Here is a 17,525-nt window from a genome sequence, read left to right on the forward strand (position 1 = left end):
ATTTTTAGTCTTCTTCAATTTATATTTTTAAAAAAATGTAAACGATGTTGTGTTAAAGGAAGAAGTGGGTGGGTAGATATTGAAATATATATTGTGCATCATCAGTGCCGGATCAAACATATGTGGGCCCCTAGGAAATTACAATTTTGGGCCCAACAATATTAATTTTTACATACATCTATAATAACATTACTATTATTATATTATAAATAACATTACTATCCAATAATTAAAATAAATAGCTTTAATAATAACCAACTATTATTAATAAATAAAATCATGTTTATTAATTTTTTTATTTTCAAGAAAAATTAATTAATTATTATATTATTTCTGTTTTTTTTCAAAATAATTTTATTATTATTACTGCATATAACATCTAAAATTTAATATATATTATATTTCATAATGACTTTTGTTCTGTAAATTCGTAAATAAAATACAGATATTATTAAATAAAAAAAAATATACTTTTCGTTTTCACAGGACCCCTTAAACGAGTGAAGCCCTGAGGCGGGCACCTACTTCGCCAATGGATAATCCAGGCACTGTGCATCATGGTTTATAAATATTCACCACACCACTGGTTTAGTAACGATCTAAGCTCAGTAGCGTAGGAAGACGCGCTATCGCACCTGGAAAACTTAGAAAAAAACGCCTTTTAACCAATTAAAAATTTGATGTGATGATACATTTTTTAACCGATAATTTTACTGATTTTTTTTAAGAATAAAATTTATATTTATAACTTATTATTATAGTGTAAATTTTGAACTTTAAAAAATTGCAATTTTTGCTTTAAAAATGGCGAATTATTTTTTTCCTATATGAATTCCCTTGTGATATTTTCATCTTTAAATGTACAATTAGACATGATCTACATAGTTAAAAAATTTTCATTTTGAAGGTAAAATGAAAATACGAATTATGCACGATTTTGCACCTCTGACGTAGGCACAGTTCGCCATGCCCTTGCTACGCCACTGTCTAAGGCTTAGACTCTAAGCTCTAAGTTATCATACATGCATGACAATATGTGAGTCACTATTATGAGAGTGATAGTATCTATCACCGTGTAAACGTTTATTATCTCATTTTCCTCCAACGAGAGAGTAGAACTTTATTTTAGTAATTATGGCTAACTTTATTATAATAGAATTTTTTGAAGAATATCAAAGGCATTGTTGTTTATGGGACAAGGGAATTGCAGACTACAGTATTATAGTAACTGTTAGGATCTTAAAATGCTAATTCTCTCGTTATTGTGTTTGATGCACCTATTGCAATTCGTCGTTGAATCCAAGCGCGTTTTTCTTTTGTTCTTTTTAGATCGTCTGAGCTTAATAATACAATCAAAGACATTCATAATGGCATTTGTCACTTCAATTGACGACATTTTAATAGACGATTTAAAAATAAACCTATGACATTTCCCAGCGGACATTTTCCCCCGAAGATATATCCACGCGGGTATTTCTTCGCACGTCATTTCCCCGCGATGACTAAATTATCCCCGCCAATAATATCCCGTAAATGATTAATTCTAATAAATAAAGAATTATAATAAATACCTATTGTCTAGTATCGTATCGATTGGAGATAACCAGATGTTCTTATAAATGTCTTGTAGTCATAAAATAAGATAGTATTGAATCCGCAAGTGTTTTTTTTAAATTTATCAAAAGCGGTCAAACTTCAAAGTATAATAATATTATTTCAATTGGTTTATAAATTATAATATGTACTTATCGTTAAAATAATAAAATATAATAAACGAATATGATAATATCAATATTTTGACTAGGTATCTAATTCAAAAAAATAATCTGTGTTATATTATGAGATTATGAGCTCGTCATCGTACAGTGCGTTATAGTTCAATTAACGTTCAATTAACCAGTTAACCACCCAACAAGTGTTTTTATACGATTTATATATATATTTTTTTTTAACCAGATAATGTATTTTTTTTGACATGGGATTTGTGACAAGTAGTAAAGGTAAACGTTTGATGTATATTTTATTGAAATATTTTTGGTGATAATACAATATGTATGTTCTGTGACTGGAGATCATGCAAAACCCGGTTTGTTGTAGACAAAAGTCATTAAAGTGCTAAATTGGTAGTCGGTACAATGATAACTAACAAGAAAAATATAAATATAATAATTTAATAGGCTATTATATACATTTAATAGTTAATTTTTTTTTACGACAATAGTTGTAAGTTAAAAAAATTATTAGATACCTATTAGCTTTTATTTCGTATATTATTTCTATGTACTATGTACTCTTTGCCCTCGCGGGCGTTATCTATAAATAAAATTAAGGAAGAACATTGCTTTGAAAATATTATAGTGGGAACTTGTAATTAATGAGTCTATAAAGTATTATTATACTATTAAGAAAACTAAATTATTTTATAAAATATTTAGTGGTTAATTTGTATTTAATTCTAAAAATAAATGTAATTTATGTTTCTGTATTAATCTATAAAAACTAGATTTTATCGTAAAAAAATTAAGTACACAAATATGTACAATATGTTTTAGAACTATAAATCTATTATATTGTTAAAATAAATAATATTTTTTATATAATAATAAATGCCTAAAGGCTAAAAGATTTTCTAGGCAAATAAAAAATAAATCTTTTCTCGAAACTGGATAAAATTATGGTAATGTTAGTCACCAAATAATTTTCTCTTATTGATAATTTCTGTCTTGTAGGTTAAACTTTTGACTTCATCAATGTCTAGTTTAACTTATGATACAAAATATTAAAATAATCGATTCACCATTATGATGTTGTTATGTTACGTTTGTTAGGGGTAATTTATAAGTAATAAAAATAATAATAATAATAAAAATTATAATTTATAGTATAAGAAACTGAATAATTATTTTCGATCGAGTTAATTTTAATAATAATTATTTACAATTTTTAAATTTAATAGTCAGCTGTATTAAATGCCATCATTTCTTCTCCCCATTCAGTACCGGCTTGAACATCTGTTTCCTTTGGTCGACAACACGGCAATAAGCATTGTTCATAACAACAAGCTTTGCGCAGTAGAAATTTTACCCGTTTTGGTCGTATAACGGTTACATAAAGAACAAGAGCAGCTTGCACAGGATTGAAGATGACATGCAAATAAAAAAGTGTGTCTTGTTGGATCCACGAAAATATGAACAACGTCAAATCGACAACCATGATTGCAAATAGTTTTGAAAACATTCCGAAACTGTGGGCAAAATAATTTACAAACATTAGGTATATTATATTAAAAATGTGCATATTATAAATTTTTGTTGGTTATCTAAATTGAAAAATAACTTATTGGTAAATCTGACTTTTTACATTGTATAAGCACTTATGTTAAAAGTTTACAAAATTTAATTTCGTTAAATATTTTCTGTGGACTTTTATTAATATGCATGTATTTATTTTAACACTTAACTATTATTTTTTACCTATATTTCATTTTATGGTGAATTTGTCCATACGTCGACATTCGTTCTATCACTGTCTTAGTAGAAAAATAAAAGAACAAATTGACTAGAATCGTACATATGACCGGAACGAATATAACAGCGATCCCGAGCCATCCTAAAAAAAAATAAAAAAATAAGTACCTATTTACATTAATTACTGTTAGATGTACTATTAATAAAACTCTTTTAGATTCTGAGCAAAAAAAATACTTGTTGTTCAGTGTTATTGATTTTGAATTTATTTATTTTCTTTTAAAACATTTTGAGCCAAAAAATTTCCACTAGTTAATTTAAAGTATTTTGTAAATATAAAATTTGGACACATATCTCATATCTACGTAATAAGTATTTATTTTTACTTTTTTAGTAGATAGTTTTTTCTAATAATCGATTAATAAAAAAGTCTAAACAAATCTTGAAAACAACTTTAATTATTTTGAGTTATTATATTTAAATGAAATAAGTAGTTTTATGTTTTATCACCATCAAATTTAATGTAAAGTTAATCATATAAATTGTATAAATTAGGTATAAAAAATCGAATTGTTACAACAGTACATTTTTTTTCATTAACTAGTAAAATATATGTATGAGAAAATATGTGTTATATTTTCAAGACTTTTTGTCAAATCAAAATAATTTTATAGCAATTTTACATAGAAAGGCTAAAAAAATATCATATAAAATTTTCTAATATCTATAAATAGCTCAAAAAATAAAATCATACATTTTACATAACTAATACGAGTACATTCCTTGTTTCACTCAGAATCTAAAAAATCATCATGGTATAACCAATAGCTTCCTCATTTCATTCAGAATCTAAAATACGATGGTCGATGTACAAATATTTAAATCGGTAGATTTACTCATATGAATATTCATCGACTCTCGCTATAATATTTTTTTCATATAACGAGTTAATAATAATTGTATAAGTACACGATAAAAAAGTATGTAACTGATTAAATTTAATTTACCTATGGCTCCTTCTATTGATATGGTTGAAGATGGATGAGGAGAATAGTTTCTATTTATGTTGTCGGTACTTGAATCTAATATGAGATGAGCAAAAAGTGCCATGCCTCCCATAGTTAATGTACAACCCCAAACATATAGCGAATAATAACAATATTTTCGACCGTCGGTGATACGTAGGAAAACGTTCCGTGATTTGAATGTACGCCAGATGTAATATCCCATGGCGTTGAGCCAAAAAAATGAACCGAGGGTAAAGATGTAGAGAAATGCATCTAAAATCAAAGTAATAAATTATAAGAATTAATATGCAATTTGATTTCAGTCATTAAGATTGTTGTAATAGGTAATCATTTTACTGTATTATATTGTTTATTAAGGTTGTAATATTTTATTTTTTGTACAATTAAAAAAAATAAATAAAAATACGAAAATGCAAGTATAAATAATACGTATGAGCATAACTAACATACTATATGTATATAACGTGTAATATAGTATAATATATACTATATTATAATATATACTATACTATAGTATACTATAGTGTTCATTAAAAGTTATTTATATCTTTGTAGTTTTACGAACATTAAACATTTTTATATCAAACAATCAAAAAGACTTCTCGTAAAAATACCACAACTAATTACAACTTTGTATAAATAACTGAAATTATGATTCAAAGTTAAAATATAAATGGGAATAACAAAGAGGACTAAGGGAGTAAAGTTATAGCACGTCACTGTTTTCAGTATCTAATGTAAACAGTACCTTTATTGACATGGTCTAAGATAAAATTAGTCGAGAATCATTCCGAAATGGAATTATCTATAAAAAAATGGTCGAGTTTTTAAACCCAAAGGTAACATTATTACATATCATTATTATGATAAAAATATTAAAAACCTAATGAGTTATGAGTAGGTACTTAGATTCGAAATAAAAATAAAATAAAAAGAACGCCGAAGCGTAATTTTTATAATTGTATTACTATAAAAGGTTATCATTATTTATCTGTTTGAGGTGATAAAAATGCATTAAATATTAATTAATTTGTTTGTTTTAACTTAATGGTCAATCTTTTTTGTTATTTGTATTTGTTATTTTCTCCGCACTATGGAATGAAAGAACGAGATAGTTTATCCTTCGGCCTATAGGTATTATACCTATATTGATCATTTTCAATTTATCTCCGAAGCGGATATAGATTGTATCAATTATATCGTATTATAAATAACATATTTTAATAAATTGTAAACATACCGGCTGTTAAATAGCTTATTGGTCCGTTGTACTCGACAAATATGCGCACAATGTCAGCGATTCTAGCTACGATCATACAACCAGCTAATGTAGTAACCATATTTCCTATTAAGTCCCTGAGTTGCGGTAACACAAAATGAACAATAGCCACGAGCAATAGCCAAGTAATTGCGATGGCATGACCAGCTGGATTCACGACTCTTCGCATCACATAATCGGTGTCTGTCCATTGCGATGGTATTGGTGGCGTGCATATGTAAGCTACTTGGGCATTGATGTCTGGACTATCAATGCCAATGACCTATTACAAAGTAAAATCAAATCATGATTGTTTTTATCATACAGGTACAACATAAAAATATAATTTAATATTTTAATTTTTTTTATTAACATAATTTAAAAATAATAATAATTTACTTTGTCTAAACAGTAAAACTCTTGTTCGTAGTCGAAATAACGTTCGTGGTCAATTATGTAATCTCGCTGCTGTTGTTCTTCATTGGTATGCTGCTGGTGTTTTAAGACGTAATGTCTAAGTTTTCCATTCGGATACAACACTAGGCGATCGCTGGAACCGGTATAATTATAGACAACCCATTTTTGACGATTCTTGCAATTTGGGAACCCAGTCACTAATCTAAATCCAAATATAAATAAATATAAAGTATATAAGTATGTACGAGTATAAACATCTGGTATAAAAATAGAAAACATTGTGGGAATGTTGGAAGGTAAACACTTAACATATTGAATAACAATCGTGTTTATGATTTATTTAATATTCAATAAAAACAATAAAACATGGTACATAGAACGAACTAATTTATTTTAGATTTTAAAGAATTTGAAAACATTTGTTTATGATTTCAATGCCCCAAATACTAGTTATTTATGGTTTCGTGTACAATCGCTATTATTATCATTATTTAGATCGATTACTTAGTGATTATTAATATTTATACTTAATTTGAGAATCGTGTGTTGTCATTTAAAAATTATAAAAAAATTCAGACAGCAAAAATATTTTAGCAACTATTTTTGTTAAATTTAAATATAATAATAATCTATTAAATTAATAAAATGTAATATTAAACAAAATCAGTAAAGAAGTAAATGGCTTATATTTATTTGTTACCTATTAATGGTAAAATAATTATTGTTGTTTGAGCAAAATAATGTTCTAAACAATGGACAGTAAAGTAAAATTATTGTGAACGTAGTATAAAATAATCTTATCTAAAATACAAAATATGTAAAATAAAAATGTTTAATAAAAACTATACCTAAGCTAGGTACATAAAATACATTTAAACTATACGTGTTATTAATTATAATATTATTATGAGTATTAAATTATACATTAAATTATATACTTTAATCAATTAATTGAACTAATTCATTCATTTTAGTATAAGATCCTTATTGTCAATAAAACAATGGATAACTATATGGGAAGGGGAGATTTCTTTCTTGAAGCGACTGGCACAGTTAGTGATTTTTAGTAAATTTAAACTGAATTTGACAGCAATAACAGCGATTTTTTCAAATTAAAAGAAAATTTAACAAAAATATGTAATATCCCACTATAATTCAAAACCGTTTCAATTGCATTCAGCGCCACTAGTCGGACCGATCACAATTGCAATAACTAAATAGTTAACTTAATAGTTAACTAAAAATAAGACAGAACTATCGATAATTACATTATTATATCATTACCCGTATCGCTACCAATAGACAGAAAACTCAACTCTCGTGTAACATACTCGTATTTTCTATAACAGTAAGTAATCTATATTAATATATAATTAATTAAGCCACCTACCATCAGTGGTGTAGTTCAATAAAAATTAATGGATACACGCTTGAATCATCATGGATATCAAAATTTAATAAATATAACCCACATTAATATTATTTATTAGTACGTCTTGTTCACGTTCCGTGTACCTGCGTACCACGATTTTCGTTGAGGGTACACGCATAATTATAAAATTAGAATATGGATAGAGATGAATTTAAATAATCAGATGGTTACTTTATCTATATCCTATAATAGAAAACATAATAATAAAATTACGAGTATAAAATTGACAATATGCATCGAATGAATGGCACTTTTACAATTAATAATCGTATTTTATTACAATAGTATTTTCAGTGATAATAAAATGATGATTTTTCGAATTTATTTTTATTTCAAATTGTACTATACCTACATTATTTTATACATGTCGAATATGACATCGGCTTAAAATATATTGGTTAGTATTATATTACTATGATCACTTTAAATTCCCACAAGAATTTTAATCAAATACGATATGATTAAATAAATACTTGGAAAGTATGACACATAACTAAAATTAATTTAGTGAAAATATTTATTTATTTTTTTTTTTTTTGATGGAATGAATACAAATTTATAATTTATATTACATTTAATACAGATATTATATTATATTATCACGCATTCAAATAGTTATGTGATTACACGTTACATAGTATTTATCATTATTACTTGTTACTCGCAGATCTATTCCTTTTATTAATAATCACGAAACGTTTACACAAAATTATTAATTTGTAGCACGTAAGAACTACTGTCGAGAATTGTTACTAAACACAATACAATCACACTGCGTGTGTAGGTATTCGCAAGTAATCGTGGAAGAGGAAGCTTTTTTCTTTTTTTTTTTGTGAATCGATAGCCGAGTAGAAGTACCTAATTTAACACAATATTACTTATTCGACTCCAAGTTGTGGAGGAAATCGTTATTTAGTAACTGTTGCAGTTTACTTCGAAGTAGCAGTGAGTAGTAACCGACTTCGTCTCGCTAACCTCGTGAACAGATTCCCCAACTGCCTATTATTAGCCAAGAAGAAAACTAATGCGGCTGTAGTCGTATTCTTTAATATACAAGTATATTATTATCAAGGTTCGGAACTTAATGCGCTTAAGTGTACTTAAATACGAGCGTATATATGCGTTAAAATCATCATAATATGCAGTAAATATTTGGAAAACATGCAAAAATATGCAATTTAATGAATAAAATACAATTTATATAGGAAAATTAGGTATATGAGGAAAAAAAAATTAAATGAAAATTAAATAAAAACAAAAAAAAAACTACACACTCGTGTATTATTGTGTCTTCCTGTTACACAAGCTTTACAATCTTCATCAAACTTTAATTTTTTTGTGGATAAACGTATAAATACTAATAACGAACACTTAATATATGGTACAATAATAATGCCTTGATAAATTTAAATACAAATAAATTCGGGCCAGTCGGCGATCACTATTACGATTTCTCAGTACAATACAAAATTATAATATCATTGGAAGCTATACTAAAATAGTCATTGTTAATTAATTAATTTTGTCAACAAACAATATAAAATGTAGAATATTTATTGTCATAAATTCAATATTTTTTGTTGAACTATAAATTTATAAGAAAAAAAATAGTTTCATTAAATTTATAAAATATGTATATAAAAGTTCTTAAACCATAAATATGCGAATTCTTACAAAAAATAACGAAATATGCAAAATAATTCAACAAAAAGGTTTGTATTTGAAATCTGTGTACTATGGATTGAATTTGTATCGAACCAAAATTTCAATATGCATTTTTCTAAACTAACAACTAACTAACTAAACTGCAAATGCCTAAAGTTCCAAGCCATGACTATTATAAACGCAAGGGCGTATTTGAGTCGAGACCATGGGGGGAAACTAAATTTCCTTCAATACAAACTTAAAAATTAATTTACAGTTCATTACAAGGGCGTACCCCAGGGGGGGGGGGGGGGGTTTCGAGTCCAGACCCCCATTGAAATTTCTATATACTCAATGGTTTAATAGTGTATTTTAATTTTCCATTGGCTAAAATATACAAAGTTTAGAGATTATATAATATACCTATAATGTATAAACCATGTATAATTTATACTGCTTTTTTAATATTATTTATTATTGTTAATTAAATAATGTATTTTTTTATAACATTTTACTACCAAATAAAAATTGATTTCAAATTATAGAACTTACCTATTATAGTAAACTTTTGTGCAGAATATGTGTGATGTGTGTATAAAAAAAAAAATCCTGGGTACGCCTTTAGTTCATTATCTACAGATTATGTTCCTGTTGTTCATTCGAGTGAATAAATAAAAATACAAGTACCAAATTATATTTATATAATAAAATAATATTTTTATGCACATGCAGCAATGCCAAACCGTTAGTCTATGCTGGCCTATTCTTGATCTTGACCATGTTTTAAATTTACAAAAATATATTTTCGGCCAATATTTGCAAGTAAAAGAATATGCATAGGCGTGTCTGAAAATTTCTTACAGGTATGGCCAATAACATTTTTCAAAAAAACAAAGAGTGACTTATACACAACACACTACCTCGAGAACGTACGTAGTAATTATAGTTACTACAGTAACTATAGCTAGTAAAAAATATACTCACTCTCTTCAAAAAAATAAAAGGTATAAAATATAAAATACAACTAGAACTACACGGGTACTTATAGCTATGGATATTAGAAAATAAATATTCTGAACATGGAAACAAATATTGTCAGTTATTATGATTATTATTTGGGTTTTAGGATCTTCTAGCTCTATAAAATACACAAATATGCATGCATTTGTGCACAAAAAAAATGATTAACTAGTAAATATGTGGTAAAAAAAGTGTTACTTTAAATTACTTTATATTATCTGATAAATACCTCGGTTATGGTTGTAAATGTCTATAACCGTAACAATATCTGTGGAAGATAATACCACTATTCGTTACACAACCAAAAATGTTATGATATATGAAGATAAACAAAAATTGATACAACTACAATACAAATACAATAATACAATACAAATTGATCAAATTCACATATTATTGAACTTATTATCATATTATAATGATAGACTAGTAATTTATACTCTTAATTATTTATACATCACATTTTTTAAATAAATCAATGTATTATATTCAAAAAATACGAGCCGTGGGAGGGGGGCAAATGATCCCTTCGCCTCCTCCCCTCAAATACACCCTTGTATAAACGTATAAAATCTGATCGAAATACATAAAAGATAACACACTTAGATTGCAGCGGATTGTACGCTCGTACCATAAACTACATAATAATATAAATACGATAACTATGTATGTAACTACTTATGTAACTATGAAATTCTATGCACAAAATTCGACGAGGGAAAATTAATGCCGGTAAATCAACGCCTGTGTGAGAGTGCGATCGCGATCGCGGTACGAGATGAACATCGTGTATAGGTATGTCGACTACGACCACTCACGTATATAAGGAGTAATTTTTGACAAATATGCATGAACATTAAGTTACCGAGTATTTTGGAGTGTGAGTCTGTCATAGTTTCCTGTTCACATCGCCCCTCTCTCACGGCATTTCCATCTGTACTAACAATGATTAGTGACGCACAGAGAGGTGAACGAGTAATGCAACTACATATGATCTTGAAGGAGGCGAGTGTCAAGATCATCAAGTGTCTGAAAGACTTTTACTTCAAACTTATATAATACTTATACCTTGGAGTAAAGAAATTAGGCATATTGTTTAATTGCTATTACAAGAATAAAGTCTTTGAAAATAACTTGTTCCTAAATGCTGGGTGTAATTTTATTTATTCTTTATGAGCAACATTTTATGGCCATTTTGAGATTTACACAGTGGCTAATTTATTCGTAGGCACTATAGATATGTGCCTACAGCGGACAATTCTAAGAGACGGCAATTTTTTTATGATTATTAGTTTTACGCTATTATATATTATAATATTTATATACATTTTTAGGTTTTCTAATACTGTAAAATATGTTATTTATACTCCCAGTGGCGTTGAACTCGGGGTTCAAGTCTGGGAATAATCAGACCCGTAATTAGATCATATTTTTTGGGTAATGAGTAGTGCCGTGGTGAATAAGTATACAAGTATTAAGTGATTAATTAATTTAACTATACATTATAATACTGCCCGTTTTATAATTACTATTTAAAATGTTTGAATATACAAATTACATCATAAATACTAAAATAGTTTAAAATTTTTTGAAAAGGTTGAACTCTCAACCTCTTAAAGTATGTTTTTTAGTGGGTTTGGTTATAAGTTGTAAATTGGGTGGCCATTGACCAGACCATTCAAAATTTTGTTCGGCGCCACTGTATATAATATAGTATAAACTACTATATTAAAAAATAGTAGAAAATAGCTTACCTCACTAACAGTTAACAAGATAAATATTTTTATAATTTCTTATCGTCATTCATATGTACAAGATTTAAGAATTTTTATGAAATAAATCGCTATCGATGATTTATTAATTAAAATATCTAGCAATAAACAAGTATTCTGAATTCAGTCACTATTCACGTTGCCGTATGTGTAAATATTTAGTACGTAAATCCTTTTATTTTTATTTTTTGCATCTACTAACTTTTTGTTATTTATTTATTTATTATTTTTACTTTTTTTTTTTGTGAAAATGAGTAAAAAATAGTTAGGCGATAAACAATATAAAAATGTTGTTAAGCTATAGAGTGATAATTTACAAAATGTTTTAAATCATAAAGAAATTGATGGATTTTTTTGAAAATATAGATTATTCTACTTCTATACTACTATAGTGATTACTAGTGACGGGCAGAAGTGACTAACCTACCGACTCGTAATAGTAATATGATTAGTCATTTGACTAATATTTTATTCGACTATGTACGACTCAAACTGATGAAAAATTAAAAAGTTTGGCATTGTTCTCAACAAAGAATGACGTGTCAAAAGAATTTAATTTTGAAAATATAATTGACACTTTTACTACTGCCAGATGTCGGCGTAAACCGATATAGTTAATACATTATTAATAATAATTATCCAAATATGAAGAATTTATTTTATTTATTGTACGTAGTTATTAATTATTTATAAAAAATGTTTAACTCTTAAAAAATTATGTTTTATTATTTAAATGAAATGTGTTTCTAAATTGTATATTTTTTAGTAAACAAATTCAACCATGTTCTATATTTAAGTTATTTAAGGACAGCAATTTTTCACAGCCCTATACAAGCGGGAAACATGTAAATACGCCCCTGAATTTACATCATTTTATTCCACCGGTATATCGGCCACACGAATAAAAAAATCATTATAGCATTTTTTGATATACCTTTTAATCGCCGTAGTCATTATTGTCTAGTACAAGTCCTATCATTGGATATTCGAACCAACGTTGTTAAACGTAACACACCCTAGAAATGTCGTCGCCCACATTCAGACAGCATAGAGCATTTTATAATATATTTGTGGTTTCATCAACTCGATACTATTAATAAAATCGTGTAGTCAATTGAAGGCTCAGGGTGACTATCAGGTTCGTCGAGTACACTTATTCGGACGAACAATCATATAATAACGTTGATCGATAAAGATGTATTTACACATGCAATGGTGTATTTTCGGAAGGAGAGGGGTTCTGGACTCTCGACCCTTCCCCAGAAGAAAAAAGGTTTAAAAGTCATAAATGACTTGCTACGAAGGTACAGAGAAAGAGCGCATTAATTTATATTACGTCATGTGTGATTCACGTGGTTGTAAATAAAGGGTTATTTGTATTCATAACAATAATAGAATAACATAAATATTAATCCAAATCTTATACGTACTTTTTGTAATATTATAAAAATCACTTATTTTTTTGGAAAAATGTCAAACACCTCCTACAAAAAATTTGAAAACACGCCATCGCACACATGTGTAATATTGTTGTAGTTATACGCAACAAAAACTACGGTATAAAAACCTTGAACCGGTAAGGTTAATGGTGGTTTCGTAACACGAGGCGAAGACGAGAAGAAGAGAGAACTGGATTATCGATTTTATAACGGTTTTTCATATTCTTGCGGAAGAAATCGTATCACACACAGTGCTGGACTTGGCAAAATGAAAGTAGGGGGACTCTATTTACTTTAAAAAAAAGAACGTCCCTAAAACTGGCTGAGTGTTATGATTATAGCGTAATAATAGTAGTGGGACTCTAAAATCTCTGAAAATTAGTTGGGATACTCCATCCCCCCACGTCACCCTTCAAGTCGAGCACTGATCACACACACACACACACACACACACGACCACAATAGCAATGAAAATAACCGTACAAAAGTGTACTGACTTGTAAGAGACGGACGAGGCGGGCAACGTCTTCAGCCCAGCAACGGCTTCGTCTTCATTGCTCGCGGTGAACTCCGGTGTCCAAGGCCTGTGGCTGGTCGAGTTCGCGTTCCGACACCAGTCGGCGGCCAGCACTTCGTCGGGGCCGCAACACTTGTGCACCGACGTCGCGGCGGCCGCATCGATCTCGGTCGTCGGTACGGCGGTCGTCACCGGCGGCGCGGTGTTCTGCAAGTCGGCTGCGGACGATCGGAACAGTAGCAGCGCGGGCAGCAACGGCCACAAGGACAGCGGACCGCCGTTCGGCGATCGCCGCACCACCGGTCGGCTGCCGTTACGCATAGCGTTCGGTCACATGGTCGTCACGCCACGCGACCGGCGAAGAACGGGGTTAGATCCGCTAACGGACCGTCGGCTGGTGAAGGGGTGTGTGGGGTGGTACGGATGTGCGTTTTTTTCCGCGCGACCGTCGGACGCGATAGAAGCCGGTAGGTATAGCGAAACGACGAAGACGGTCGTCGACGGCAACGCGACGATAAAATGTTGTGCGGACCGCGGCGGGAAAGCGAACCGGGTGCGACCGACCATGCGTGCGTGCGTGTCGCCTTGTACGGCGGTTGTGTCTACGTGCGCGCGCGCGGCGCCTGCACCGGGTCTGGTTCACGATACTCTTCGCTCTCCCCCCCCCCCTCCCGATCGCTCGCGCTCCGTCACTCTCGCGCTCAGGTGGGGTTTCGTTATTACATTGTCAAACGGGCCCGGGTACCTCTAACCGGTGTGCGCGCGCGTGTGCTTGTGTATATGCGGCGCGCGAGGGCGTGCGAGTGCGCGCGCGACCCGCCGCTTTGTCAATCCGGCGCTGATGTGGCGGAAACGGTAGTACCGGTAGTGGTTTTCTAAGTGGAGGGGAACCGTACACGTACACACATCATGCCGTACCGATGGTTTTTAGCGACACGCACGCGCACGCACATCATCACGTCATCCGTAAACGCGGTCGTGCGTTTTTCGTATTTTTCCCAACACGCATACCATAAAGATGGTTTGCATACACGATCAGTAACTTCCATAGTGCCTACTGGCTATATCGTACGTGCGTGTGTGTGTTTACTATTTCTATAATCTGACTGGTGGGTAGACGGGGCTATTACTGTCTATTATTTTCTCAGTATTACTCATTACCGTTGGTATTATAGTTTATAATTATCAGACGCGTGCGTAAAAACAATATTTTGAGGGTTTTAGATTAAACATTTTCATCATTTTATAAAACATTTTTACTCCATAAAAATATATTTGATAGCTTTCCTGGAATACGGGAGGTGGTGGAAGCTCTAAAACCTCCCCTTGTGTACGTACCAGATAATAATGTTCAGCGTTCATGAAAATATCTAACTGCAGTACCGTTGTTAATATTTTCATTATTGTTATGAACATATGTATATACAGTACGTATAAATGAACGACCCGAACCGCAATCGAATAGTTGTCAATTTATCGTTTAATAATAATTCTTCGAGCGAATATTGTATAAAGTTATATGTTTATAACATTGTATCAAGCTTTATTGTAAGAATTTTTTCAAACTGCACAAATAGAATACATGTTATAGGGGGGAGGGCTTCACCCCACACTCTTCACAATGATTTTATTGATTCTGATGAAGCATACGATGAGTCCAAAGACACGGAAGTAGCCAACATCGGTTTCACTAACCAATTATTTAAATAATTTGACGTCATATTTATCATTTATTTATTTTTAGCTATACTTCACGAACGGGCAAATCGTCCTTAATAATAATAACTTCAATACTATGCCAACGCATTTATTTTAAATATACAATTTATGTAAATGTATGTAATTGTAAAATATGAATATCTAAACAAATAATTTTAATTTGTAGAAAATAATCGTTTAATAGAAACTAGTGACGGCCGAGGACTTCAAGTAGGTAAAGATTAAAGAAAATAATATCTAACCCATAAAATATATAAGATGGAAATAGTAATTTGATAAAAATTAATAGAAATTTGATTGTGAGACCACGTATAGATTTTTTTTGGGCAAACGTAAATTGCGCCCCGTATTTTTCGGGTACACAATTTTTTGTAGTAAATTGCGCCCAATAGAAATATTATTTTTATGATAGTCATATATGGTAGCATTACCCAGAGGATACCACGAAGAGACGGATATCACTGTCCTCCAAAAAAATTTTTTTTGTTTCACTTGAAATGAATAAATTAATTAATAAAAATTGGAAAATTAATTTTTTTTTTAATATTATGGTATTAATTATAATTTTTTAAATATTTTTTGTTAGTTTAAAAATGTTAATAATAAAAAATATAGATATAAGTTATCTGCATAGTAATGAGACATCATCTTCACATATTCAGCCCTCGTAATAGTGTTTTCATTGTATTGTTGAATCATTTTTTTTCATTTTTTGAAATTTTTTATTTGATTTGGTGTTTTGAAATGTAGGAACAAATGAAATCTATGAAACTATAAGGTTAGATATTTAGGTATTTAGGTATTAGGTTTTAGGTATTATAGGTATTTATACTATTCATTTTTATATAAATTTCAGACTGTAACATTAATATTGTATCCATAAAATTATAAATATGAGGTTACTTAGATAATAGATACTATGGGCGCAATTTACTATACCCATTTTAGACCCCGAAAAATCCCGGGCGCAATTTATTATATTATTTTTAATATTTACTTAATGTGGGCGCAATTTACAAGCGCCCATTTTCTTAAGTCACCTATTAAGACGGGTCAAAACATTTAGCTCCTTCTATTAAAAACTGAAATGTTGCCACTGGACTGACGCGTCATGACGTAAGAAATATTATTATGTGAGCGTCGCGCTCACATATGTGTACCAAACTACCAATGACCGCGTTGGATTAACGTTAACAAGTATAATTCAAAGATAAGTGAATTTCAATAAAAAGTATTTAATATAATACCTATACAAGTCGAGAAATTCGGTACCAATTTTTGTATTAAAATAATTAAAATTTTTATTTAATTAATTTTTTTATAATAAATTACGCTTATATGCTATTCTTATGTGCGCTACGAAACTTTTTGCACTCCGAAATCCCAAATGAGCACCATTAAAAATAAAAGTGTGTATCTAATTTGTTATAGTACAATGATCTATAATATATAAACTATACTTTGCACTACTTCTTCAATATTTTATAAAACCAAATTAACAAATACAAAATGATTGTGCATTCCGAAAAATAACCACTGTAATGCACTATTCATTTACAGTCATTTGTACACAAGCCCTCACAAAGTAAAAAAAATAATAATAATTATATAATACATAATAAGTATTCACTTATTAATATTTTACCTTGACAATAAAAAGTCCGTAAATGATGCAAAACAAACACCTTCCTGTTAATTTGTTGTATTATCGCACATACGAGTAAATGGAAAAATTAAAGCATGTATGCACGGCCTAAAAGTACTTTGAAGCCCTCATGCAAATAAAAAATATGGAATTGTACACTATTTTTT

General features: G+C 29.8%; 1 protein-coding gene across 1 annotated transcript; it reads right to left on the reverse strand.

The window, feature by feature from the left end:
- Window positions 1-2,687: 2,687 nt before the first annotated feature.
- LOC112682684 (probable G-protein coupled receptor Mth-like 5) lies at window positions 2,688-14,615 on the reverse strand. Its single transcript, XM_025553362.1, has 6 exons — window positions 13,975-14,615; window positions 6,153-6,372; window positions 5,736-6,036; window positions 4,475-4,747; window positions 3,474-3,609; window positions 2,688-3,244 (listed from the first exon to the last, which is right to left on the reverse strand). The coding sequence occupies exons 1-6, from the start codon at window positions 14,313-14,315 to the stop codon at window positions 2,950-2,952; spliced, it is 1,566 nt and encodes a 521-aa protein (XP_025409147.1). The 5' UTR covers window positions 14,316-14,615; the 3' UTR covers window positions 2,688-2,949.
- Between the last annotated feature and the right edge of the window lie 2,910 nt (window positions 14,616-17,525).

The sequence above is a fragment of the Sipha flava genome, unplaced genomic scaffold (assembly GCF_003268045.1).
Source record: "Sipha flava isolate LNK unplaced genomic scaffold, YSA_version1 208_pilon_pilon, whole genome shotgun sequence".
NCBI classification, from domain to species: domain Eukaryota; kingdom Metazoa; phylum Arthropoda; class Insecta; order Hemiptera; family Aphididae; genus Sipha; species Sipha flava.

Excerpts from the sequence above, each read along its gene's own strand:
- LOC112682684 (XM_025553362.1), bottom strand. The coding sequence starts at position 14,315 with ATGCGTAACGGCAGCCGACCGGTGGTGCGGCGATCGCCGAACGGCGGT. Across the intron at positions 6,373-13,974 it reads GCCTCGTCCGTCTCTTACAA|ATTAGTGACTGGGTTCCCAA; the intron begins GTCAGTACACTT and ends ATTTGGATTTAG. Across the intron at positions 4,748-5,735 it reads AATAAGCTATTTAACAGCCG|ATGCATTTCTCTACATCTTT; the intron begins GTATGTTTACAA and ends CTTTGATTTTAG.